Here is a 27980-nt window from a genome sequence, read left to right on the forward strand (position 1 = left end):
AATTAGCAGAACCAGTTCTGGAGAGAAAGACTTACAAAGAACCCAGGATCAGACCCTTTAAGCGCTGAGGCCTTCCTGTTTACTCAATGATTTAGATATGATTAAATGAATGGAAACATGATATCCCCCGACTAGCTGGCCAGGAGCCTGCCCACCAGACCTCAGATGGTGTGACAAGGACATGGGCCCTGCAAAACCTGGTGGCAGGCTCCAAACAAAGACCTCATTCTGAGGCCCCGGCACCGCCTCCACCCTGGATGGAGGGGCAGCTGCCAGGGACCGGAGGCCTGGGTGGGGGCCGGGGCGGGGCCGGGGGCCGGGCAGGACTTGCGCTAATTCCTTGGGGGGCCTTGGGCCCCCAGTCACTTCCTGAGCAGAAGAAACTGAAGTAGGCATGCAGCTTGTTTTTCTTATCAGTATTTGAAGGGATCCTATAAAACCCAGAAAATGCCTTTGTTTCATTCCGGTTTTGTGCGAAACACTGCGTCGGAGGAGGAAATCATCATCCCCCCTGGACTCTCTGCTAAGGAGCAGGCCCTCCCAGCGTAGGCTGTAGGCAACATTGGAGGGAGAGGCATGAAAATTGCCTGTGAAAGCCCTGCACAGAGTATGCGTCTATATGGGAATGCATCGGAGGTCAGATGCCCTTTCTGACCACCCCTCTTGCGCATCAGGAACTGAACTCAGGCCACTGGACGTGCGTGAAAATTTCTGATTAGCCTGGAAAGCTGGCAGGCCAACTCCTGGGAAGTAGACGCACAGAGAGAAGCAAATCCATGCAGGCACAAGCCCCAACTGATGGATGACCGTGGTTCTCATCTCAGCCATACTCAGAGCACTTTTTGAGATATTTCCCATAACCTCCGTTCGGATCTCAGGTTTCTGTAAGCACCCAGGAGGGGCACACGGTGACACCAAAGTAGGAATATGCGCCAACCGTGTAAACTGTCAGATTCCGAAGAAGAGAGCGTCTCGTGCTTTGCATCGTGTGCAAGTTGTCATCTGCATCACTTACCTTGGCAAGACCTTCCATCCTCATTGAGGGTAAAACCGGGGTTGCAGGTGCAGGAATAGGACCCAGGAACGTTCGCACACAGTTGCTGGCAGTAGCCATAGCGACATTCATCAATGTCTGGAAGGAGAAACGCTAGCAAGGTGAGACATCTCTCCTCAATCACCAGTGCCACACCCGGCATCACCATTGGCATCATTATGGCCCATCTCTCCTGGAGCAGGACCGCCAAGGGAAGGGAAGGGGAAGTAAAGAGAAGACAGTACCGACCGACTGAGTGTTGGGGGTGGTGATACCCTCTGGGGCTAAGGCTCAATCTACCTTTCTAACCTTTCCTGCCCCATCTCAGTCCCATGAACACCTGAACCTGAAAAGCTATAGAAGAAATATCTGCTTAGGCTGGGATGTGGGGCAAGGCAAGCTCTGAGATCTTTATCCAACTCCAACATTCAATGCTAAAATGTATCCAATGTGGAGAATCAAATCTAGGATTCTATAGAAACCTCCCACTGCCCTGGGAAGAGACAAGTTGGCTTCAAGTGTAAGAGGAATCCATAGCCTTGCTCCCATAGGCTGTTTGCCAGCTCTATTAACAATAAATCTGTCTCGGTGTGCCTGGGTGGCTCAGTCAGTTAAGCGTCTGACCCTTGATAGCGGCTCAGGTCACGATCTCATGGTTCGTGAGTTCAAGCCCCACATCGGGCTCCGAGCCGACAGCATGGAGCCTAGTTGGGATTCTCTTTCTCTGCCCCTCCCCTACTCACGTTCTCGCCCACCCTGCCAAGTAAATACATAAACTTAAAAAAAAAACAAAAAAAAAAACGCAATGACTCTGTCTCCCTCTCAGGAACAAGAGTGAGTGTAGGCCAGGAAAGGCAGGGCAGCAGGGCCGTCTAGAGACCTATGAATCCAGTAACACGAGGATGCCAGAGTTCGCCTTGGATCTCCTCCTTGCACCAGAGCAGACATAAAACTCTGGATAAACATGCCCCTTCCGAGCCATGGCTGGCCTTTCCTGAGCAAGCGGCTCTGTGGGTGAATGGATCCTTTTAGCAGAGCTGGGCAGTATGCCCTCCCTGCTGACATGTACCAGTCAATGGGGAGCCTGATGTCATTGGGAAAGCACTTCCCAATACTCCAAGTTAATGGGCTGATGGGCAAGAGAATTCCCTCCTGCGAGATGGGACGCCTTGAAAGAAGCCTATAGGTGGAGACCAAGTCCCCACCTATACAATACCTGCTGGGACCAGCTGATCTGACTGTAGCCATAACTGGTCCTTGCTTACCCCCACCTCCCCCAAATGTTTTCTCCTGGGACCCCAGTTCCTTTGGAACCATTGTCCATCCAGGGCTCTGGAGACCAGCCCAGAATCTGTCTCCGTACCTGGTTTCTACCACCTACTGCCAGAAAGGACCCCATCTCCATCTTACCTATTGTTCAGTTGTTCAGCCCGCCTCAGAGCCTGTGCCCTACCCTTGTGACTGAGTCATCTCTGAGTCGCAGCTACTTCTAACCTGGCCCACCCCACTGCCCATGGAGAGCGCTGCAGATCCTGCTTGGAAAGCACACTGACTTGTGCAGTTGCTGGGCCCAACTTTCCCAGGGTGCACTGGGACACACCGCCAAGGCCAGGGAGGCAGTGGTGGGGGTTAGGGAGTGGGGAGGGCATCCTCTGCCCAGGTGTACCTTGGAGGAAAGGCAGCCCCCAGCCCCTCATTTTTCTGCAAAAGCAATGTCTCCAAAGGTGCACAGAATGGGTGGTATATGACTGTGGAACTTGGGTTTGGAAAGAGAAAGAATTTGGCCAGGAGGAGGCATGAGGTCAACCACAATTAGGAAAGGCCTTCGCTTCAGATGTGAAGTGTGAGCGGGCTGCACATGTGGCACCACGTTAGGCCCCCAGGAGCACGTCTCCCTAAGCTTCAGGCCCTGGTGGAAGAGAACAGCTCTCCCAAGGAGATAAATGTCCCAGTTACCTGGCCCCAAGGGCTCTAGGACAGGGCTTGTGTTCCCATCACCTGGGCCTCTCCAGCGCCCCCTTGTGATGGAAAAAACTGGCCTGAGAGGAGCCAGATTTTAGACCCAACTCGCCTTGTTCAAAACGTTCCCCCTCTTTGAGTCTCAGTTTCCAACTCTATAAAAGTTGGATGACATAATATCTAACATCCCTTCCAGCTCTGAGAGTCGACATATTAAGTTCCTGTACAAATAACTCACTCACACTGATCCGCTTATGTTCAAATCAGTGGCATCAAATTTTCCAGAATAGCTGAGGTTGGTTAAAACACACAGCGACCCTCATATTCACAAATGCCATGTGCTGGCAGCGTTTTGGTGCATGGCTGGAAAAGAGGACAAGCCAAGTCCAGTCTGGCTTATCGGCCCCAAAGATGCTACAGACAGAGCTCTAGAGCAGACCAACACTCAAGTCTCAACCAAGAGAGTCTTGGAAAAAAGAACCCTCTTCTTTTTTTTGTTTCCATGATGTTGTTTGGATTTGCTTCTCATCCTCCAGGACTGACTTTTGGGCAACAGAACAGTGTCTTAGAGAACTTAAACTGGTAGGGCTTTTCCAAGAAAACACAGCATAGAAATCACACCCTAGAAATAGAAATTGAAGTGACAGCTAGAGATTGCTATGAATTCATTCACTTGGCTAAACCAAAAAACCAGAGCGGAAGAAAAGAAAATCACCCTCCAGTAAAAATAAACAGAGAGATCATAGAGCAGATGCCAATGGCAAGGGACAAAATTCTCAATTGGTGACGACTGAGTCCTTAAGAGTAGAAAGACCACAACTCGTGGGGTGGGTGTTGGGAGGGGGTGTTAGAATCTACCAAGCCACATTTGAGACCTGGAACATTTCTGTGACTAAGAAGTGTTCCCTTCCCTTAGCAGGATTTCTAACTAAAATAGAATAACCCTCACTTCCACAAACTTCCTGAAGGCAGGAGGCAGGTCTAGGTAAAATGAATACGAGCCCTTAAACATTACAGTCAAAAACTCGGATAATGGCATTTGACCATGATGATCATAACTGGTTTGAACGGGCAGTGCTACACGCGAGCTGAATAGCCTTCTACCTCTCCCGCCCCAAGAAAATCCCACTGTCCGTGGACCACCCAGTTAGGCCCCCATTTCACAGTACCCCTGGAAACCATTCACTTCCAAGAGTCTCTGTGAGCCCCAGAGAGCCGTTACCTAAGCACTGGCCTTCCAGAAGCCAATAGCCATCCGTACAGGAGCAGGTATACCCTCCTTCGGTGTTGATGCAAATCTGGGTAGGATTGCACTGGTGAGAATCCGTTGCACACTCGTCCACATCTGTAACACAGACATATTCCAAAGAATGTCACCTACGTTTATCCAGAGCTCTGGAGCCACCAGAGTTGCCAGCTGCTTGCTTGTCCTTCTGGGAAGAAGGTGATAATGTCCATGAGTTACATTCAAGGAAAGGATGCACCTCCCTGATGGATACCATTAGGAGACACTGACCCTTTTGGAGGGAGTAGACCTAGTCTTCTCCCCAGAAATCCACGAAAGAAAATAGCCAAGAAGAGACCACACACCCTTGGGGACTCTTCTGACATCCTGTCCCATCACTTTCTGAAAGCAGGTCACCTTGATAATAACCATTACTTACTTGATTTGGAAACACATTTTGTCTGGGGCACCTGGGTGGCTCATTCGGTTGAGCATCCAACTTTGGCTCAGGTCATGATCTCGCCGTTTGTGACTTCAAGCCCCACATCAGGCTTGCTGCTGTCAGCCTGTCCGTGCAGAGCCCACTTCCGATCTTCTGTCCCCCTCTCCCCACCCCTCCCCACTTGCACTCTCTCAAAAATAAATAAAACACTTAAAAAATCAATAAAAAGGGGTGCCTGGGTGGTTCAGTCGGTTGAGCAGCTGACTTCAGCTCAGGGCATGAACTCAGGGTATGTGAGTTTGAGCCCCACGCTGGGCTCTGTGCTGACAGCTCAGAGCCTGGAGCCTGCTTCCGATTCTGTGTCTCCCTCTCTCTCTGCTCCTCCCCCGCTTATACTCTGTCTCTCTCTCTATCTCTCTGAAAAATAAATAAACACTAAAAAAATTTTTTTTTAAATCAATAAAGAAAAAAGAAACACATTTTGTCTTAGGCTTATTCATGCATGTGTTAAACAGGGGTCTGTTGTGTACCTGCGTGAGAAACACCTCTGAGAACAGAAGAAAAACCAACATCTCCTGCCAAAAGAAGCTAGTGGTGGAACCACTTGATTGTATCTATCCACAAAAATCCTTCGGCCTGGGGCCCCTGCACCTTCACGAAGCTTCACGGAGGCTTCCGGCCTTCCCTCCGCTCCAGAGCTCCTGGGACTGATCTCTTGCTGCCTTCGGCTCAGCACTGGAGTTCCCTGCATGGCTACATGCCCATGGCTGTCCGTCTGGCAGTGGGCAGTCAGCCCCTTCTCCTTAATCAAGAGCTTCAGAGCCCAGAGAGCAAACTACATCCACGGTCACATCCCTCAAGACCTCCGACGTACACACTCAGCACTCAAAACTGTCGTAACTGCAACAAATCCTCCTGCCCTTTGTCCCCGCGCTGCACTTTGGGGGGGGGAGCGCTTCCAACGCCACACTCTCACTTGGATCTGGAGAAGGACACTTTCCCTAAACATTCATCTGTGCATTCCCGGCACAGGATCCACCGAGTGCCCTGGATCCGCCTGGCCCAGCACCAACCCCTCTCCTCGGTCAACCTCCCCTCCCTGTCTGTACCTTCGCAGGGCACCTTCCGTTTGCTTCCCTTATTACTGCACTTGGGGTTTGCTCATCCGCATCTTCCCCTGCCTCCTCCAAAGGGACCACGCACGGTTGGAAATAACATTAAAAGGTACTCACCGAGCACGTGCGGTGTGCGTATGTGGTATACACATGTTACGTATGTCGTGTGCACATGTAGTCGGCGTGGGCATGCGTGTACGTCATGTACATACGTAGAAGGCAAATGTAGTCTGTATATGTCGTGTGAGTGTGTACTGTATTATGTGCAGATATGACACCTCACATACAGTACCAAGCCAAGAGCTGAGCCCAGCTCCCTTCCCACCTGACTCCAAATCCCTCTATGCAGCTATGGCAGCGGTCACACTACCCAGGCCCAGGCAGGTTCAGAAGGGAGCTGGCAGACTCGGAAGAGGAAAAAGGGCTGGGGAGAGGATAACTGGCTGCCTCTTGACATTGCAGACTGCAGACTGTGGGGGGCGCCTAGGGCCCCAAAGTGTGAATTCCTTGAGGACAGGGTTTTGTGTAGGACAGAGCTTTGCCGGCTACAAGCGCGGAAAGTGGGCACGACTGACTCAGTGAAACCTTCAGCCAGGTAAGCAACAGTTTCTCGGGGTCAAGCGACACCACCGTAATCCACCACCCACCTGCGACAAGTCAACCCCAATGACACCAATCGATCCCCACCCTGCCCCAGCCCGCCAGGTGTCTGGGCATCACGTGGATTCAGGCTTCAGGCCGCTGAACGCCACGGCCTCCAAGAACCTGGTTCCAAGGTGGTGGCCGCTTCCACTCCACCCCAACACGTTGACGATGTGCAGCCTCCGTGGCAAAAACCCAGCTGTTCTTGGCTGCAGGAGCTCATGCCTCTGCCCTTGGCCTCCCTTCCACCCCCAGCTCTGCCCACCCAGCAAAGCCTCCCAGGGGAACCAGCGAATAATGCTTGGCGAGCAGCCACCCCTGCTCAAATCCGCATCGAAGACTATGATAATAAATAATGCCGCTATCGGCCAGTGCATATTTACATTTTTCTGGCGAGGAGTGATGGATGGCAATTGTACCCTGGGAACAACGTCGCCTTAGGAATTCTGCGCTCTTTTTCCTGCCTTGAGGGGATTAAAGGGTGAGCGAGACCCAAGGGGAGAAGAGCCATTAGACTTGGTGGTAGCAAGTTCCCAAGACTCTGTGTTTGTGCGGCTCGAGACGCACACAATGGGCCGGCAGACTCCCCGCAGAGAGAAGCCGAACACTCGCCAGGGGACCAGACGGCTCAGAAGGGCACGCGGCACCTGAACGCGCACAGGCGCGCGCATGCGCAGGCACGCACACGGGCATCCGCAGCTATGTTGGCCTGAGACTACCTCTTTAAAGTTCATTGTCTTAACAAAAAAAAAAAAAAAAAAAAGAAAGAAAGAAAAAAGGAAAAAAAAAGCAACTCCACCCCTTTTACTGGGTTAAAGAATTAACTTCGTGATGCTCCACTTCTGTTGATGTACATTCGAAAAACTGTATTTTCAACTTTCACTCGCTCACTGAGTGGATTCTCAATACATACGTATTTTCGAGAACCCTATAAATCCCTGGAGCTCTTGGAGGGTGTGTCTTGTCTTTTATACGCTCAGAACATACCTGGTATAATGCCGTGTCCATAGTAAATGTTCAATAATTATCTGGTGAATGAATGAACGAACACACGAATAATGAACATCAATGCCTTTAAGCCCCGACAAGTTTCCCCAGCCAGTGGCCGATAAGACCATTTAGGTGTGTGGACTTTAAAGGCAATCAGCGATCAACCCCACCGAAAACCCCCATCGGTTTACACACCTGGTGGAGCAGAAACTAGAATGTTCTCGCTGTGAGGTTCCACCCGAGGCTGAAAGACTCATCACACATTCCAGCTCACAGCTGAATTGCTTACATTAAATACATTTGACTTAAATAACAGAAGGAAAAATACGTTGAACCACTCCAAGGACATTCTTTGGCAAAGCTTCCTTTCTGCATCAGTGGAAAAGTACAAGTTACAGCAACCTGAGTAAAGTGTCATTATCCGCGGATGCAAATCATGCCTGCTATTTCCTTTCCTGTGTGATATTCAGGAAGAGACTCCTAAGAAAGAACGCCGAGTCCATTCAGCCATCTATTCACTCATTCACTCATTCATTCTTTTCTTCTGCTGTGGCTATGTGTGTGTGTGTGTCCTCCCAAACCTCCAGGCTATTTGGGAGAGCTGGCCTTGAGTAGAGCCCTCTAGCCCCGTCGTTCCCGGAAGGAGACTCTGCTTAGAGGCCTCTGTGCACTCTCTGCCTCACTCCTGGGAGCTGTGGCCCGGTCCACAGCTCCCTGGGAGCTGCCTGGGCACCAGGAGGATTCCACCAGATCAACCGTGACTCGTCCCTCCCCAGGCAGGGCAACGTCCACCACTGTCCAGGCAGCCCGAGCCCCGGCCACTGGAGGAGAGAGCTCGCTCACCTCTCCAGAACCTGGCAGCAGTTTGAAGCCCAGAACTGTACCTGCCCGGGAAGCAACTGCCCTCTGCAGTGAGTGGCACAGCTCTGCTGACCCGTGCAGCTTTGTCCGAGCCGTCGCCTCTTCCTTCCGACATCCCCAGAGTGGCCTTCAATGAAAACATCCTCAATCTGAAACAACTGCTCACTTGGGAAAGTCACCAAAGTCAGTCACCCCCTTGACCCCCTCTCAGGAGGCTACAGGCTGGACTGGGCTCCCGGGCCTTAGGACAGAGGCCCGCATATTAGGGACACTCACTGAGGACTTCATATGGCCAACTATGTCCCACGTCCCCAGCCAGACAGACAGCTTCACGTGGACAGGTGTGCTGAGACAGTGTGAATAAAGGATGTCTGCCAAGTAGAGTCGAGGAAGCAGATGGAGGAACTGACCTCAAGACATCAGAAGACCACTGGCAGACGACCCAAATGACAAAAAGAATGCTCTCCTTCAGGCTGACTCAAGAAACACCAGGAGGAGGAGCCACAACTCTTAGTGTTAACTCACAGGTTATTATATAAAGAGATCTAAAGGCACGCATAACAGGCTAAACGTACTGCCATAAATTGTGTAATAAATCGGTTTGTGTACAAATACTATGCAAATGGGAGCATCTGGGTGGCTCGGTCAGTTAAGCGTCCGACTTCAGCTCAGGCCATGAGCTCACAGTTCGTGGGTTCGAGCCCCGCGTCGGGCTCTGTGCTGACGCCTCAGAGCCTGGAGCCTGCTTGGGATTCTGTGTCTCCCTGCCCCACCCCAACTCTTTCTCAAAAGTAAATAAACATTAAAAACATTAAATAATATGCCTATGTATGCCAGCTATTTATTGTTGTATAGTTATTACATTTCCACATCTATTCCTAAAAGTTAAAGGGAAAATACTTAAACTGTATTCATAGTACATGTTCTAATTGAAATTAAAGGTCTTTTAAAAAACTGGAAGACAAAACAAAACAAAACCCAACGATTCATCCATGCCCCGGGGAGAACATTTCCTAAGCCATTCTGCCCGCACTAAAGCCACAGAGGAAAAAAGACCGAAGGGCCGAGACTTCCCCAGAAAGGGCTAATGGGTAAAAAAATAACTTCGGGGGGAGGCAGAGCTGGATGTAAATCCAGGCTCCTGCACTTGATAACTAAGTATTACTGATCAAGTTCATTAGTCTCTCACATCCTCAGGTGTTCTGCTAAATACAGTATTTGTGCACAGGTCCTATCACCACTGGCTGGCACATAGCAGGTGCCCAGGAAATTCTAGTTTCCTAAGTGAGGCGCTATTTCTAACAACTGTGAAAGATAGCAGGGAAGCATGGCTCCTGCCTCCACAGGCTTTGTTCTGGGATCCACCAAAGACACCAAGATGACAGCACTAGGGCTCAGTAAGACATGATTAGTCCAATGGTTCAACCATAGCCAGAGCCGGGGACATCTCCCTGGTAGACAGGGAGGCGATTGGGACAAGAGTGAAAAAAGGTAGGGTACATTCCTTCATGGGGTCTCAGCTTCCACCTCTGCACTTTGGCATCTGTGAGTCCATCTATGACTCCATAATCGCAGACGTCCAGAAGCCTAGGGGTCTTTGTGTTTTGCTGAATTCCACAGCTAACTATGACCAATCTCTACACCATCTACGACTCTTCCTTCTTTCCATGTCTTCTGTTCTCCAATACTGTGGACAAGCAATGGGTCATCCTTGTGAACCTGTGTATACAACCACAGAGGAATGTCTCTGTTCTTGTGTGAGAACGGCCATCAGCCAAAAGGAAACATTCTCACTGGGTGACACTGGGAGAAATCGTCCAAAAGAGTTTGGAAGACTACACCTTTTCAAAGGCCTTTTTTGGAAACGGCAAAATCATTTCCTGGGTAGTAAATTTTTACCCAGTGAAACAACATGTTTTCCCAGCCCATTTTTGTTCCTTCCTTGCTCACGCTAATGGGGCTTGATAAGAAAGAAAATAACAATGGCACATTCCTACGCCTCCGATTGAAGCCAGTTTCAGGCCTGCTGCTGGGCTGGGTCAGTGCCATTTTTCAGCAAGACAAGCCCAGCCAAGGCTGGAAGCTACACGGGACCTACTTCCCAAACACCTGCTTAATTAAAGACCTCAGCGTTTGAGAACTCGCTTGTTGAAATCCAAGGACATCTGCACTCCATGTGTCTTATGGGTCCTGGGCAATAGTTAGGAACCAGATCTCTCTGTGTTTACAGAACTTTTCCCAATGCTTGATATTACACTTAGAATACAAAGCTTGCTCGTATGGCGCCTCTAATTAGGCAACAAATATGTGCTCCGTTTTTCTAAACGACAAAAAATCCTTTCCTCTTGGATGAAACCAGCTAGAAGGCAGGTTTCAACTTCTCTGTGGATTCTATTTTTCTACCCATAAAGTGAGAGCTGGGAGGAGAGTTCTGGAAGGCCCCTTCTAGCTCTGACCTTCTACAGAAAAAAAAAAAACCAACAACTATGCAACTAATGGAGATCATATTGTTTGGTCTTGGGTAATTATTTTCATCAGAGTGCTTGGAAAACATCAGCTGACTTTAGCTGCTTTCAAAATGGGCAGTGAATTGGCCAAGCCCATTCACGTTTTGCCAACGTATGAATGGTCGCTGCAGTTGTGGGGGGCAGGGACTAAGGAAGGGATGACACATATCTTCCTTCTTGAGTGCCATGCATCAAACTGTCCTGACAGTAAGGAGCCAAGACTGCTTACTACCAGCCTAGACGTGGTATTTTTTTTTTTTAAAGGGCATGAGGCTTTAGTTATTACCATGACTGTAAACCAAACAAACATGGCGCTCAAACTAGATTTCCACAAACTAAAATTCGTGCCATTTGCCCATCAACAGAGAAGGACTTTTGAACCCGTACAAGCCACAGTTCCCAAACCTAGCTACCCAAGAGAATCACCTGACTTGATCAGAATGCCTGGGGTTGAGGCTTGGAAAGCTGTTTAAAGTAAGCTATGTGATTCCAGTGCAAAACCACGTCTGGAACTTGCCACACCAGACCAATACTTCACATGCTTTGATGTGCGTACGAGTCAGCGAGGACCTTGCTAACATGCAGGTTCCAGTTTGGCAGATTCTGCATTTCTAACATGCAACCAGGCAATGCCAATGCTGCTGCTGGCCCAGGGCGCTTCGTTCTGTACCCGTGCAACCTGCTCAGAGTTTAAGAGGCTGTTCAAGAGAGGCTAGGAGAGAATTTAAGTGTTCACATATCAAGCCAACAATTCCTCACTGGATATTTCTCTAAGATCAACCCTGCGGGTTACTATAGTATTGTGATTTTTAGAGTCTTATTAAACAAGTTCGTAGCACAGTCTAAGCCAGGCAGGATGCTTTCCTGGTGTACAGAAACATCCATGATTCAATTCCACCGTGTAAGTGCTGGAGCGCCTACTGCTGCGATGCCTTGGGCGAAAGCACTGTGCGCCTTCCAAAGTTCTTCCCCGCTTCAGTTTGCCGGGGGTGCGTGATTTCCTAGGAGTAAACTCAATTTTCTGAATATTAACTAAGTTCTTAGAAATAGTGCCCCTAAAGCGATGACAAAAAGTGCAAAAGATGCCAGTTAGAACAAAGGACGGTGGGGGACCTGGGTGGTTCAGTCGGTTGAGCGGCCGACTTCGCTCAGGTCGTGATCTCACAGTTCATGAGTTTGAGCCCCGTGTGGGGCTCCGTGCTGACAGCTCGGAACCTGGAGCCTGCTTCGGATTCTGTGTCTCCCTCTCTCTCTGCCCCTCCCCCACTCATGCTCTGTCTCTCTCTTTCTCTTTCTCAAAAATAAATAAACATTAAAAAAAAGGAGAGGAAGAAAGGCGGTGTCTTTCCTCCAATGCAGACCATCCCTTTTCCACTGTCTAGGAATCACAGTTCTTAAATCTTAAAATCTCCATTGTGTCCTCCCACAGTCTCCTCCTCCTTGTCCCCTCTGAGCCTACTCCTGCCCCACATCCTGACTTCCTTGTCACCCTCAGTGTCACAGTCCATGATCTCCTTGTCCCTGAACCTCTTCCAATGCTGTCTCAGTTAAGGGCATCACTGTTTTCTAGTATCCTGGGCTAGAAACCTCAAGCATCCCTACAATCTTTCCCTAACTCCCTATTCTCACACAATTCTCCTTCTGGAAATCTTTCAAATTCTCCTCTTTCTTTACGTCACCTCAAACACTTCAAGGCTTCACTGTCTTTTCTCTGAATGATTGAAATAACTTCATTACTAGTCTGCAGGCTTCCAGTCTCTCCCCCTCGACCTCAAGCTAAATGCAACCTCCAGAACCATCCAAGACACAAAAATGATCATGTGGCTATACTCCTCAAAATTTTATATCGCCTCCTGAGAAACGTCAGAGCTTTCTTTTGGCACCTCAGCAACATAGCACATGAAGCCTACTTTCATACTCAAACATGTGCTAAGAACATCTAGCTTTATAGCACTTCATATTGTATTACATAGTTAGCTGTGTATGGCCCAGCTCCCTCCACTAAACCACGAGCTTCTTGAAAGTCAGAACTGGGTCTTATTCACATTTGTATCTTAAGCTCCCAACACAGTGCCTAGCATGATGGAAAGTATGGAAATGAATTCTATTTGAGTGAAGGTACTTCGTTTACTTAGAGTTTTCTGAAAGCAAGAGGGGAAAGTCAGTTAGACCACAGGGCATCAGAGGAAACCGGTTCCACCATCCATTCTTCTGGTGACTTGTATCTCATTCCCACGAGCTGAAGGATATCTGGCATCCAGCTTCAACTCCGGCAGAGCCTTAGGCCTCAGCCTGTAGTGCCTGGGGCTTTATTCCCATCCCAGTCTTTGCCCAGGGCTGATTTGAGAGCATTCTCCACCTCTAAAGGCTTTGACACACCATGCGCTTGGCCCAATGGAGTAAGTTACATTTCCTCTTTCCTCTTAGAGAGCTGGATGTCTGGTCAAGGACAAAGTTTATTTTTAACCATCACAAGAAGGAGGAACACCAGAGAAGGGAAAAGATACACGTTCATTCTGGCCTGAAAATGGGCACCAAGCTCTTAGGGGACAACCAGGAAATCCTACCCATTTTTCAGGCTTGGGACAAAATCCTCAGCCTGGCTGCCTGTGAGAATACCCAGGTGTGCAAACTCACCCCAAGGAATGAGTCTGTCGTCAGCAACACACATTCCCTGCCAGGTCACGTTCAGAACACGATAACGAAATCTGCATGTGTTTTGTTCCCCACACCTGAGGTCAGGGACCCTGCTACAGCTTCTGACATTTGCTTTCTTATCTCTGAAATGGGGCCACTACCCCTGCCCCCTAGTGCTCGCAGGCTAATGGGGAAGACTGACACTGAACAGAAACAGATGTGTGGAGGGCATTGCAGAAGGCTATGAGAACATATAACTGGGTATGAGAAGATATAACTGGGTATGAGAACATATAACTGGGAGTGTCCCAAATCTGGGAGGTGAGGGCAGGTCTTGACACTGGACGATGATGCAGAGAAATGGTTCCTTCACACACATCTATTCCTGGAACCCCAGAACAAGGGAGGGAAGTAACAGATGGCTCCTTCAACATAACAAAGTACAAGCAATAGGCCAATAGGTGATTAAGAATATGGACATGTCATCCTGGGAGCAACCCACTATGTCTCCTCTCCTGCCCCCACTCCTCCACCTGGTTCCCCATCTCTAACAGACAAGCCCAGCACATCAGAGAATAACTGTTAAGGCTACAAGTCAAGAGGAAGTGAAACCTTAGGGCACAGGAAGAAGAAGAAGAGGTGACCATAGGGGAGAGTATGCTAGGGGTGCTCTCTCCTGGCTGAGGGGGGGGCCACATATCCTGAGAGTCTGGAAAGGAGGGCCCCACCCCAAAAAGCACAGATCTGAAGTAGCCACACATGTTTCCCACCACCCTTTGGCCTTGGTAAGAGTTGAATTATATCACTTGAGACTAAAATAAATATTTGAACGAATTGAACACTTTTCAGGATTGCTTGTTTACTTAGCCAATGGAATAGGGGCTATCCTTTTACATCCACCCTTCTGTGGTCACTAGCAGATTCGGGATTGCTTTAGTGTGGACGGCAATGAGATGAAGGAGCTACATGTGGGGCCAACCAACTAACTTACTTGCCAGACCACTTTAGCACCTCCCCACAAAGAGCACAGTGCCCAAGTCCAAGGGTCAATAAAATTCTAAACAGGATTCGTTTATGCCACATACATTCACCACGAGCCAGTACTGCTATAGGTACTAGGCATTCAAAGATAAATGACATGGGTCACATATGTTTACAGTCTAGTAGGGAACAGTTACAGGAGCAGATAATTCCAATTCAGTATGGTCGGTTTCATAGCTAGAGCAATGAATGGGGTCCCGTCCAGGAGGAACAGGCTTCCTGGAACAGAAGATATTTGGGTGGATCTAGACAGATGATGTAGCAGAGGTTGCCACAATTGGATACTGTCCTCCGATATCCATTCTCCCAACTAAAGACTGTATTTTTCAGCTTCCCTTACAGTGAAATGTGACTATGTGACTAAACTCTAGCCAGTGAAACATAAATAAAAATATGTGTAACAACTTCTGAGTCACACTTTAGAATAATGAGCGTGGGGTCCTTTTGTCACTTCTCTCCTCCCTCTGGGATGTAGGTGTGATGGTGAGGGCTAGAGCAGCCACATTGGATCCAGAAGTGAGAACCACATGTTGAGTTTGGCCAAGACACTCTACCATCCCTGAACCACCTGCCTCTGGACTATACCATGTGAGAAGATGTAAATTCTCTCTTATCTAGACTACTATGTTGAAGGTCTTTTTGTTATAGCAGCCTAGCTTGTACCCTAATACAAACGAATAGGAATTAGCCCAAAAAAGTAGGTGGGCTCTGTTATGGCCCCATCCCACTAAACCCAGGGATGGATGCACACTGGCCTGGAGTTCCCCTGTGACCCTCCCCCAATAAGCCTAAAGGAACTACAAACAGGGAAACAAACAAAGCCCAAAGCTAGTAGTATGAAGGAAATAATAAAGGTCATGGCAGAAAGAAACGGTACTAAAAAAAAGAAACTAAAAGTTGATTCTTTGAAAAGACAAACAAAAGTGAGAAACTTTAGATAGACTCACTAAGTAGAGAGAGAGGACTCAAGTAAATAAAATCAGAAATGAAAGAGGGGAAGTTACAACTGATACCAAAGAAATACAAAAGGTCATAAGAAACTACTATAAAAAATGATACATCAACAAGTTGGACAACTAGAAGAAATGGATAAATTCCTAGAAACATGCAGTCTTCCAGGACTGAATCATGAAGAAGTAGAAAATCTGGATAGACTGATACTAACAAGGAGTTTGAGTCAGTAATCCAAAACCTCCTGACAAACAAAGTCAGGATGACTTCACTGGTAAATTCTACCAAATATTCAAAGAAGATTTAATACTTATCCTTCTCAAACTCTTCCAAAAATTGAAGAGGAGGGAACACTTCCAAACTCATTTTATAAGGCCAGAATTACCCTGATAGCAAACCCAGAAAAGAACACCACAGAAAAGATTACTACAGGCCAATAATCCTAATGAACATAGATGTAAAACTTCTCAACAAAATATTAACAAATTGAATTCAACAATACATTAAAAAGATCATACACCATGATCACATAGGGTTTATTCAAGGGATGCAAAGATGGTTCAACATTTGCAAATTAATCAGTGTGACACGCCACATTAACAAAACGAAATACAAAAATCATATGGTAAATCACTAGACGCAGAAAAAGCATTTGACAAAATTCAACATTCATTATGATAAAAGCTCTCAACAGCACAGGCATAGAGGGAATGTGACATAATAAACATAATAAAAGCCATTTTTGACAAACCCACGTATAATATCACACTCGATGGTGAAGAGCTGAATGCTTTTTTTCTGAGATCAGGAACAAGACAAAGATGCCCACTTTTGCTGCTTTTATTCAACATAGCATTAGAAGTCCTAGCCAAAGCAATTAGGCAAGAAAAAGAAATAAAATGCATCCAAATGGAAAAATAAAAAGCAAAACTGTCACTATTTGTAGACAACATGATTTTATATATAGAAAACCCTAAAGACTTCACACATGAAAAAACTACTACAACTAATAAACAAATGCAGTAAGGCTTCAGAACACACTATCAATATACACAAATCTGTTGTATTTTAATACACTAACAACAAACTATCAGAAAGAGAAATTAAGAAAACAATCCCACTTACAATTTCATTCCAAAGAATAAAATAACTGAGAATAAATTTAACCAAGGAGATAAAAGACATGCACACTGAAAACTACATGACACTGATGGAAGAGATTGAAGAAGACATAAATAAATGAAAAGATATTCCATGCTCATTGATTTGAAGAATTAATATAGTTAAAATTTCCATATCTCCCAATGCAATCTATAGATTCAGAGTAATCCCTATCAATATCCTAATAGCATTTTTCACAGAAATAAAACAAACAATCTTAAAATGTGTGTGGAACCACAAAAGATCCTGAATAGACAATGCAATCTTGAGAAAGAAAAACGAAGCTGGAAGCATCACACTCCCTGATTTAAAACTACATTACAAAGTTATAGTAATCAAAATGACAAGGTACTGGTATAAAAAGAGACATACAGATCAGTGGAACAGAACAGAAAACCCAGAAAAAAAACCCATATGTATATGGTCATTTAGTTTATGACAAAGGAGGAAAACAGGGAAAGGACAGTCTCTTCCATAAATGGCATTGGGAAAACTGGACAGTTACATGCAAAAAGAAAAAAGGAAAAGAAAGAAACTGGATCACTATGTGACACTATACACAAAAATTAACTCAAAAGAAATCAAAGGCTTGAATATAAGACCAGAAACCATAAACTCCTAAAAGAAAACATAGATGGTAAGCTCCTTGACATTGCTCTTGGTGATTTTTTTTTCTTGGATCTGATTCTAAAGGCAATGACAACAAAAGCAAAAATTAAAAAATGAGTTATACAAACAAAAAAGCTTCTGCACTGGGGTGGCTGGGTGGCTCAGTCAGTTAAGCATCTGACTTCAGCTCAGGTCATGATCTCGCAGTTTGTAAGTTCAAGCCCCCTGTCAGGCTCTGTGCTGACAGCTCAGAGCCTGGAGCCTGCTTCAGATTCTGTGTCTCTCTTTCTCTCTGCTCCTCCCCTGCTCCTCCCCTGTTTGCACTCTGTCTCTCTCTCTCTCTCTCAAAAATAAATAATAAACATAAAAAAAATTTTTAAAGACACTTCTGCACAACAAGGAAAACCATCAACAAAATTTTTTAAAAATTAAAAAAAAAAGCAATCTACTGAATGAGAGAAGATATTTGCAAATCATATATCCAATAAGGGGCTAATACCCAAAATATATAAAGAGTTCATACAGCTCGATAATAAAAAAAAGCAAACAAACAATCTGATTTTTTTTAAATGGGCAGAGGATCTGAATAGACATTTTTCCAAAGAAGATATACGGAAGATGAAAAGGTGCTCAACGTCACTAATCATCAGGGAAATGCAAATCAAAACCACAATGAGATATCACCTGTCAGAATGGTTATTATCAAAAAGACAAGAAATAACAAGTGTTGGTGAGGATGTGGGAAAAAAAAGAACCCTGGTGTATTGTGGGTGGGAGTGCAAACTGGTGCAGCCGCTGCGGAAGATAAGATGGAGTCTCCTCAAAAAATTAAAAATAGAGCTAACATAGGAACCTTGTCTACTCCTGGGTATTTATCCAAAGAAAATGAAAACGCTAATTCAAAAAGATATTTGCAACCCTCTGTTCATGGCATCACTATTTACAATAGCCAAGATAGGGAAACAATCCAAGTATCCATCAGTGGATGAATGGATAAGAAAGTTAAGGTACACACGCGCGCGCGCGCACGCACATACACAGGAATACTACTCAGCCATGAAAAAGAATGAAATCTTGCCATTTGTGACAACATGAACGGACTTTGAGGGTATTACACTAGGTAAAATAAGTCAGACAAAGAAAGGCAAACATGACTTCACTTATATGTGGAATCTAAAAAACAAAACAAGTGAACAAACAATACAAAACACATAGATACAAAGAACAGACTAGTGGATGCCAGAGGAGAGGGAGGCTAGAGGGTGGATGAAATGAGAGAAGCAGATCAAGAAGGACAAACTTCCAGTCATAAAATATACAAGTCATGGGGACATAATGTAGGGCATGGTGACTATAGTCAATAATATTGCACTGCATACTATGTAACTGTGACAGAGGGAAAGTAGACTACTTGTGGTGATCATGTCACAGGATACACAAATACAACATCATTACGTTGTACACCTGAAACTAATATAATGTTATATGTCAATTACACCTCAATGAAAACTTTAAAAAAGTAAGCGAGGAACGGCGTGTGCAAAGGCACAGAGGCACGAGAGGCACAGCCCATTCAGGGAGCCAAGAGCAGTTAAAATGGGTGAGCGCAGAGAGTGCAGGGGGATGAGGGACAAGGGCCCATTTGTAAAAGGGTCACATGCCATGCTAAGGATGCTGCAGGAGGAGGAAGAAATGGGAGCAGAAAGAAGCGGAAAGGGGGAAATAAAAGGAAAAAGTGAAGAGACAATGAGGAAGGAAAAACAAGAGAGGAAGAATGAAAACACAACTGTCCTCTCCCACATGTGGGTACTTGTAGCTCTCAATTGACTGCTATGAAAGTCCTAGCCCTTGTAGTTCTGCAAAACTTAGCATTAAGTTTTATGGATTAAAAAAAAATTTTTTTTTGAGAGAGAGAGAGAAAGAAAGAAATAAAGTGCATGTGAGATCAGGGGAAGGACAGAGAGAGAGGGAGAGAGAGAATCCCAAGCGGGCTCTGTGCTGACAACACAGAGCCCAACAGGGGGCTCAAAATCACGAGCTGTAAGATCATGACCTGAGCCGAAATCAAGAGTCAGATGCTTAATCGACTGAGACACCCAGGCGCCCCCATTAAGTTTTATGTTTTGATGAGCTCTCTGAGTTAGCTTAAACAGAACAATTTGACTTCTGTATTGAACACCACACACACACACACACACACACACACACACACAATAAGGTGGGCCCGAAAAACTGTGGTCCCTGTTTCTAAATGGTTGGTAAATGCTTTTTTCATTAGACTTAGTAGCAGTCGTGAAGGAAACTCTAATAAAAAAACAATAAAAATAAATGGCCTAATGTAACTCCCTGGGGCCACCACATTTCTCTGTGCCCCCTACCACAGACTTCCTAGAAGTTGTCTTCAATCACTGCTCTGCTCCACACCTCCCACCCTCTCTCTAAGAGAGACTCCCATCAGACTTCCAGCTTTTTAATCCCACTACGGACTCTCTCGCCAAGGTCACCAATGACTTCCACAATGTCAAATCCAATGGCTTAGTCTTCATCCTTCACTACTTCTCAGCCTTATTTGGCACAGTCAACCTCCCTCTTCTTCCTTAAAGACTTTCTTCCATGATCCCACCGTCTCATGGTCTGGGAACTTCCCTAAGGTTATCCTGATAGTAAGTACAGATGGTTCAGGACACAACTCGGGCCTTTGTATTTGAGCCCAGACTGCTCTCAACCCTCACACCCTGGCTGACCTGCAGGCTTGCATAGACAAAAAAGTCAGTATTGGCTGAACCAAAAAATGCTGCCAAAAATATTACAATTAGAAAGAATTTAGGAATCATCTAAGCCAATATTTCTCTACCTGGACTGTACATTTTTATCACCTGGGAAGCTCTAAAATATATTATAGAAAAGGGGCACCTGGGTGGCTCAGTCAGTTAAATGTCCGAATCTTGATTTTGGCTCAGGGCATAATCTCACGGGTCATGAGTTCAAGCCCCACATAGGGCTGTGCACTAACAGCTTGGGATTCTCTCTCTCCCTCTCCCTCTCTGCCTCCCTCTCTCTCTCTCTCTCTTTTGCTCTCACTATCTCTCAAAATAAATAAATAAACTTTAAAATATATTATAGAAGCCCACCCCAGACCAGATAACTCACAACCCCTGGGGAGGTCCAAGACAGATTTTAATGTGAAGCTAAATTAACTATTAGCTCAATGGTGTGCATTAGGAACACCTGTGAGTCTTGTTTTTAAAAGTCAATAGAACTCTTGACTCAAGAAGTCTAGAGACAGTCCCAGGAGTCAGTAATTTTAACAGGCATCCCAGCTGATGCTGGCACAAGTATTCACACTTGCAGAAACACTGGACTAGTTCAAACACAAGACCAAATGGCTCAAAAGCAGGACCCACACTGTATTGAACTTTGCAGCCCCCTACTCTAAACATAGTGCCTGGCACAGAATACTCATTTAAAAACTAGTTGCTCACATTACACTGATTGGGAAGGAAGGAAGGAAGGAAGGAAGGAAGGAAGGAAGGGAGGGAGGGAGGGAGGGAGGGAGGGAAGGAAGGAAGGAAGGAAGGAAGGAAGGAAGGAAGGAAGGAAGGAAGGAAGGGAAGGAAGGAAGGGAGGGAAGGAAGAAAGGGAAGGGGGAAGGAGGGAGGAAAAGGAAATAGCAAGTGTTGGTGAGGATGTAGAGAATCCGGCCCCTTGTGCACTACTAGTGGGAATGTAAAATGGTGCAGACAGTATGGAAAGCAGTATGGTAGCTCCTCAAAAAATTAAACATAGAATTACATATGACCCAGCAATTACGTGTTTGGGTATATATACAAAAGAATTGAGAGCAAGGTCATGAGGAGATGTTTGCACACTCATGTTCATAGTAGCATTATTTACAATAGCCAAGGTGGGGGGAAGCAACCCAGATGTCCACTGATGAATGGATAAGCAAAATGTGGCATATATACACAATGGAATATTATTCAGCTTTAAAAAGGAAAGAAATTCCAACACCTGCTATAACATGGATGAACCTTGAGGACATTACACTAAGTGAAAAAAAAAAGGCCAGTTACAAAAAAGACAAATGTTGAACGATTCCACTTCTGAGATATCTAGAGTAGTCAAACTCCCAGAAACAGAAAATAGATGGGTGGTTGCCAGAGGCTGGCTGGGAGGAGAGGGGAATGTAATGGGTAGTTCATTTTTAATGGGTACAGAGCTTCTGTTTTGCAAGATTTAAAAGTTCTGGGGACTATATCACAACAAGGTGAATTATACTTACCACTTGAAGCGTACACTCAAAAATGTTTCAGATGGTAAATTTCGTGTTATATGTTTTAGCCTCAGTGAAAAAGTTAATACCTATAAATCAAAGCATATTTACTCACTGGATTTCATTCTAAATTTTATGAGTTGTTTCTACCCAAAGACATAGTCCACTGTGATGTGAAATAAAATCTCAGTGAAGAAGCACATGGCAGTTTCCTGAGCAGCTTAACCCTCATCCCCAAGAGCCCACATCTGCTCTGGAGCCCTCTTCTCCACAATGGAATGGAGACTTGAGTCTCCCTGCAAGGGAGCAGAGAATCCCGAGAAAGGGGCTAGAGTGAGAAAGATGGAAATGTAGACGAGATAAGGAGGGAGGCAGGGAAGCAGGAACAAGACTGTTACATCGTGCATCTCAGACCTCTAGTAACCCAGTTCAAAGGAAAGCACAGCTTGGTGGGGGTACAGGCTTTAGGGTTAGATCCCTTTCAAATCCTGCTGCCCCATTGTTTTTGGCTGTGTGGTTCTAAACAAGTATTTTTGTTTGTTTTTCTGTTTGTTTCTAGCCCCCAAAAGCCTTGGTTTCCTGGCTTTTCCCATGGTACACAACTCCTGGGGTTTCGTGAGGATCCCACGCAAAGAAAGCCTTTAAATCAGTGCCCAGCATAGAAATGGCCCTGGGTCAAGGTTAACTGTTACAGCGTTGTGTCAAGAAGTAGGAAGAGGAAGAAAGGGAAGATGGGGAAGGAGTCTACCTCCTAAAAGGAAGGGAAAAGAAGGATCAAAAGCCAGGTTCTAGTCCAGAACCTTCCATAGCTCAATGGTATCCTTCAGATAAGTCTTTCTCAGCCTCTGAAAAGTGAGATCTGAGGTCTCTTCTATCTGGAAAGGCTGATGAATCTGAATCCTCTATGCTCCAGATGAGTTTCCTATGGTCATCACTCACTGTCAACACCTCTTACCTATGCAGAGCTAAGGAGGCCCTCTGGAGGACACAAGAGGAAAAGACATAAACAAGGCTAGGAGATGCCCACAACTTGCCTCTGCATGCAAAATAAGGACAAGGACTTTGTAGACCAGACTATTACAAAGGAGGGAGAAAACTCAAGGTAACAGGGTGACCTGAATGAGGAAGAGCCTCTCACCTGGTGCCACTTAAAAAGTATGGGGAGCACAACTGACTTATTGACTTTCTGGTCAACCCCATGTCAAGTGTCTATTACAATATATAAACGTTATCACAATGCACAACCATTGTTACAGTATATGAATACAGTTGTCATTGCTGCAATACGTGAATCTTGTTATAATCTATAAATATTGCCATCTTTCCTAAGATTTACTCCAAAATAAGAATGTTCTAATATTTCCCTCTACATTTCTTTCAAGACCTGTTCAATAAGCATCTTCAAAAGGCTTCTCAAAAGCTTAGGAAGACAGAGAAAGTAATGATTCACTCTCTTCACCTTCATACACCAAAGCGGTATTGATTCAAAAAGGAGAAAGTGAAAAAAATTAAGTTTAAAAAAAATTTTTTAAAGATTTTTAAAAGGAGAAAATGTACTCATCAAAAGAAGGAATGTACATTCATTCATTCATTCATTTAACCAATATATATTGACTAGTGTAGAATGGATATGTACTTTTCACTCTTTGTCTTCAAACGCCCTTTTACAAGCAGAATTCACTCAAATGTTTTTATCTACTTATATTCTCTTAGGTAAGTCCAAGGTGTTACCTGTCTGTTGTTTTAAGGAATAAAAATGAGGTGGATATAGAGTGCCTGGGTGGCTCAGTCAGTTAAGCTTCCAACTCTTGATTTCGGCTCAGAATAAGATCTCATGGTTCGTGAGTTCGAGCATTAGGCTCTGGCAGTGAGGAGCCTGCTTGGGATGAGCTCTCTCTCTCTCTCTCTCTCTCAAAAATAAATAAACATTTTTTTTTTTTTAATGAGGTGGAGATGGTCGGTGTATAGAACAAAAAGTACAGATCAGGAAATCAAAAACTCTCACCACTAACTAGGTTTAACATCCATTTTGCCATTTCCTAAATGGGGGTATCATGCCTAATTACTTTCAGGGATTCAATGAGATAAGAATTTTCCTTGCAGAAAATGTCATTTTACATGCATTTTTAGAGACTCTTACCATCAGAGAGGAAATGCTTGCCTCCAGGTAACAAGAGACACAAATGAAAAACCAAGTATCCAGTGCTATTACATTTAAGACTAGCCCTGATGGTCTCATGATACCAATTCTGCAAGCAGCCTTTCACCCACCCACTCAGTGTCTGCTTTCTAGGCCACAGGAGGAGGGAGCAAATAGGGTAGAAGACAATTTTGGAGGGCCATTATATTTTTGGTGCTTATTTACAAGGCTACTTTGGAATATGGAACGGACAAACTGGCTAAGCAGAAAGAGGTAATTCCTTGAATGCCTGGTCACTAGACATACATTCATCTGTCATTCATTAGATCAGCACATTTACCAAACAATTTCTACATTCTTGGCATTATGTGAGGCGCTGTGGATACCACAGTGAATAAATCATGTTCCAAACAAATTTTGCAGAAATCAGTATCACGCAGATCATATTCCCTAGTGACAATGCAATAAGTATAAATCAATACCAAAAAAATAAACCAAGCCCCACAAATGTGTAATAAAACTCGTCACTAAATAAATCATGAGCCATAAGAACTAATCACAATAAATCAGAAATTTCTTAGAACTTAATGGCAATGAAAATGCTATGGATCCAAACTTGTAGGACACAGAGAGAAGTATTTAGTCTTCAATGCTAATAACATTAGGAAAGAAGAAAAGCTTAAAATTAGTGGGCTAGGCATCCAGCTTAAGAAGTTTGGAAAGGAACAAAGAAATCCAAAAAATTAGAAAGAAGAAGATAATAAACAGAAGAGGAGGAATTAATTAAATACAAAGCAAAAAGTGAAAGAAGAAATAGAGGAGATCAACACAGCCAAAAGTTGGTTTTTTGAAAATGGCTAATAAAATGGATATGACTTTCGATAGTTTTTGAAAAGAACACAATACCAGGAATGAAAATAGCAACAGAACTACAGATTTAGTTGCGATTTACAAGGTAATACAAAGAATGCCCCCCCGAAAGTTCGTGTAAATTAACCTGAAAATTTAAACAAATTCTTACAAAAACATAACTTTGCAAAACTGACTCAAGAAGGAATAAAAAGTTCCAATAGTCCTATAACTGTTAAGGAAATTATATCAGAAGCTAAAAATCTTCCCATAAAAAAACCCAAACAATTAAAAGCCAAAAAACAAAAACAAGAGATCTGGTGATCTTTGGGCAAATTCTAACAAACTTTCCATTAATAGATCATTCTAGACTTCCAGAAAATAGAAAAGGAAGAATATCTCACTCTGTCAAGGTAATACATTGATACCAAACCCAGCAAAAGTAATTTTTAAAAAGGAATGTCACAGCCATTTTATTATATAATCATTGAGGAAAATATCCTAAACAAATACTAGCCAAATAAATCCAGCAGTATGTTTTAAGCAAATTATACTTTATCATGACTAAGTTGATTATCTTAGGAATGAATGAAAGGTGGCTTAATAAGAAAATCTATCAATGAAATTCCCTACAGAAGCAGATTTTTAAGCATATCATTATGTCAATAGTTGTAGGAAAAAAGCATTTCATAAAATTCAACACCCACTAATAATTAAAAAAAAAAGAAATAAAACTCAGCAAAACTCATTCTTAATGAGGGATCATTAGACCCAGTTCTGATATCATCAGAAAAAACACAAGGATGCCCACTGTCACCACCTATATTCAGCATTATTCTAAAGGCACCAACCAGTAAAGACATGAAAAATATATTAAAGGTATAAAAATTAGAGAAGAAACAAAATTCCCATTATTCATAGTGTGATTGTCAAAATAACCCAAAAGATTCTACAAATGATTGGAAATAATAAGAGAATTTCACAATCCATCTGGATGTAAGTTCAATATTCAAAAGTAAATAGCATTTCTATGTACTAACAACAAAAAGGAACACTGAATTCTTTAAAAGATATCATTAACATAGCAACAAATAATATAAAATTCCTAGGAATGAATGTTCCTTGCACAAATATGTGCAAGACTTGTTTGGAGAAAATTATAAGAGCCTACTGAAAGATATTAAAGACGGTAAAAAGGGAAGAAACAAAGTGGAGGAACCTGTCTTATTAGATAATAAGACTTATTTTAAAGCTATAATAATGAACACTGAGTCGTTAGTGGTGCACAAATTGTAAATAGAAAAGAACAGAGAGAACAGAAAAATACAACAGGTGTGGACTTGAGAGGTAAAACAGGAGCCATTACAAAGCAATGGAGAGAGAAGGGACTATTCAACAAAAAGTGTTGAGGTCACTGGTCATCTTCCATATGCAGATAAGCAAAATTGGGTTTGGCTTCTCACCATATACACAAATAAAATCCAAAACGATTTTTTTAAAAATCCAAACAACTTCAAGATTTCTATGTGAAAGTTTTAAAAGACAATATATGAAAATATATTTATAATTTTAAGGTAGGGGAGGATTTCTCAAACAAGCCCTCCCAAAAACACTAACTATGAAAGAAAAGGTTAATAAGGGGCTCAGTCAGTTAGGCGTCCGACTTTGGCTCAGGTCATGATCTCATGGTTCATGGGTTTGAGACCCATGTCAGGCTCTGTGCTGATAGCTCAGCATTCTGGTTTGTATTCTGTGTCTCTCTCTCTTTCTGCCCCTCCCACATTCATGCTCTGTCTGTCTGTCTCTCTCTCTCTCTCTGAAAAATAAATAAACATTTTTTAAAAATGAAAAAAAAAGAAAAGATTAATAAATTGAACCACATTAAAATTGGAAATGTCTGTTGCTCAAAAAACACCATAAAGATACTGAAAAGATAAGCCACAAATTGGGAGAAAATATTTGCAACCTATACGATTGGGAATGGATTAGTATCCAGATATATAAAGAGTCCATACAAATCACAAGAGAAAAGAAAAAGGAAAGAGAAGCCAATAGAAGAATGGGCAAAAGATATATGATCGGACAATTTCACAAAAGAAGAAACACAAATGGCCAATGAGTATATTAAAAGACGATTAACCTCATTAGTGGCCCAGGAAATGCAATTAAGAACATGAGGAATAAAACATTTTACAACTACTAGATTGGCAAAAAAAAAAAAATAATAATAATGTCTGTCAATACCAAGGGTTGGTGATATCGTAGATCAAAAGAAGCTCTTAATCACTGCTGATTAGTGTGTAAACTGGTATAACTATTTTGAGGAACAATAAAGCATTCTTTTGTAAAGTTGAAGTCCCGTAACTTATAGCACAGGTGTATGGAATCCAGAAGAATATCCACAGCATTATTCTTTGTAATAAGAAAAAACTAAACACCACCTAAATGTCTTTTGACAAAGGAGTGAGTCAATACACTGTGGTATAGGAGAGCCTTACAGTGAAGAAACATACAAAGGAGAAAGTAAACCGCAGCTACACACAGCAACATGGATGGGAATCTTAGAAGCATAACGTCAAATGAAATAATCCTCAGAAGACCTTGGAAGGAAATGCAGGGGGTGGTGGAGAAGACCACAGGTTCTTAGGTTGGCTGCTGGTTTCTCCCATATGCATGGTTAATAAGCTTCTGACTTGCATGTGCTATGCATACTTTTGTGTCTCTAGCAAATATTGCATACATCCTTTCCACAATTCAGCTCGTGGTTTACTAAGACAGACTGACAACAGCTATAATACATTCTGATAAATAATGGAGCAGTTTTTTCAAATGCTCTGGAAGAAATTAGTCTTGTAGATTTTTTTTTTAAGTTTTTACTTAAATTCCAGTTAGTCACCATACAGTGTAATATTAGTTTCAGGTGTACAATATAGTGATTCAATACTTCCATACATCACCCAGTGCTCGTCACAAGTGCCCTCCTTAATCCCCATCACCTATTTCACCCACCCCCTCCGCCTCCCCTCTGGTAACCATCAGTTTGTTCTCTACAGTGAAGAGTCTGGAGGCGCCTGGCTGGCTCAGTCAGTGGAGCATGACTCCTGACTTCAGGGTTGTGAGTTCGAGCCCCACATTGAATGTAGAGATTATTTAAAAATAAAATCTTTTAAAAAAAAAGAGCCTGTTTCTTGGTTTGCCTCTCTAGTCCTATAGATTTTATAAGAACTGGAGACTCTACTGCATCACTGATAATACTGTGAGATAGGCTGGGCTGGGGCTGTTATTCCCATTTTACAGAAGAGAAAACTGAGAGTCAGTTTAAGACATTTGTCTAAGGTCACACAGCTAGTGAGGGGCAGGGCTAGGATCAGACCCAAATATCCTGGCCCTGGCCCTGAGGTCTTTCTGTAGATGCTTCTCCCATTAAACACTTGCAGGGAAGATTCTAGTCTATTTCTGATTTCTCAGTACTATACTCCTAACATTTTCAGAAAAGCGTTATTCAATTGCTTAAGGCTTCTTTCTCGGTCATGGGCAGTGGTGCA

The 27980-nt window shown here is 43.9% G+C and overlaps 1 protein-coding gene across 5 annotated transcripts in view; it reads right to left on the reverse strand.

Moving 5' to 3' along the window:
• The window catches only part of FBLN5 (fibulin 5), an 80042-nt gene that overhangs the window by 19745 nt on the left and 32317 nt on the right, over positions 1 to 27980 (reverse strand). For all 5 annotated transcript variants that reach the window (XM_027066446.2, XM_027066445.2, XM_027066443.2 and 2 more), the window contains 2 exons: positions 4215 to 4337; positions 1016 to 1132 (listed from right to left, as the gene is read on the reverse strand). In XM_027066446.2, the coding sequence (XP_026922247.1) occupies positions 1016 to 1132; positions 4215 to 4337 (240 nt within the window). The remainder of the gene's footprint in view (positions 1 to 1015; positions 1133 to 4214; positions 4338 to 27980) is intronic.

The sequence above is a fragment of the Acinonyx jubatus genome, chromosome B3 (genome assembly GCF_027475565.1).
Source record: "Acinonyx jubatus isolate Ajub_Pintada_27869175 chromosome B3, VMU_Ajub_asm_v1.0, whole genome shotgun sequence".
NCBI lineage: Eukaryota > Metazoa > Chordata > Mammalia > Carnivora > Felidae > Acinonyx > Acinonyx jubatus.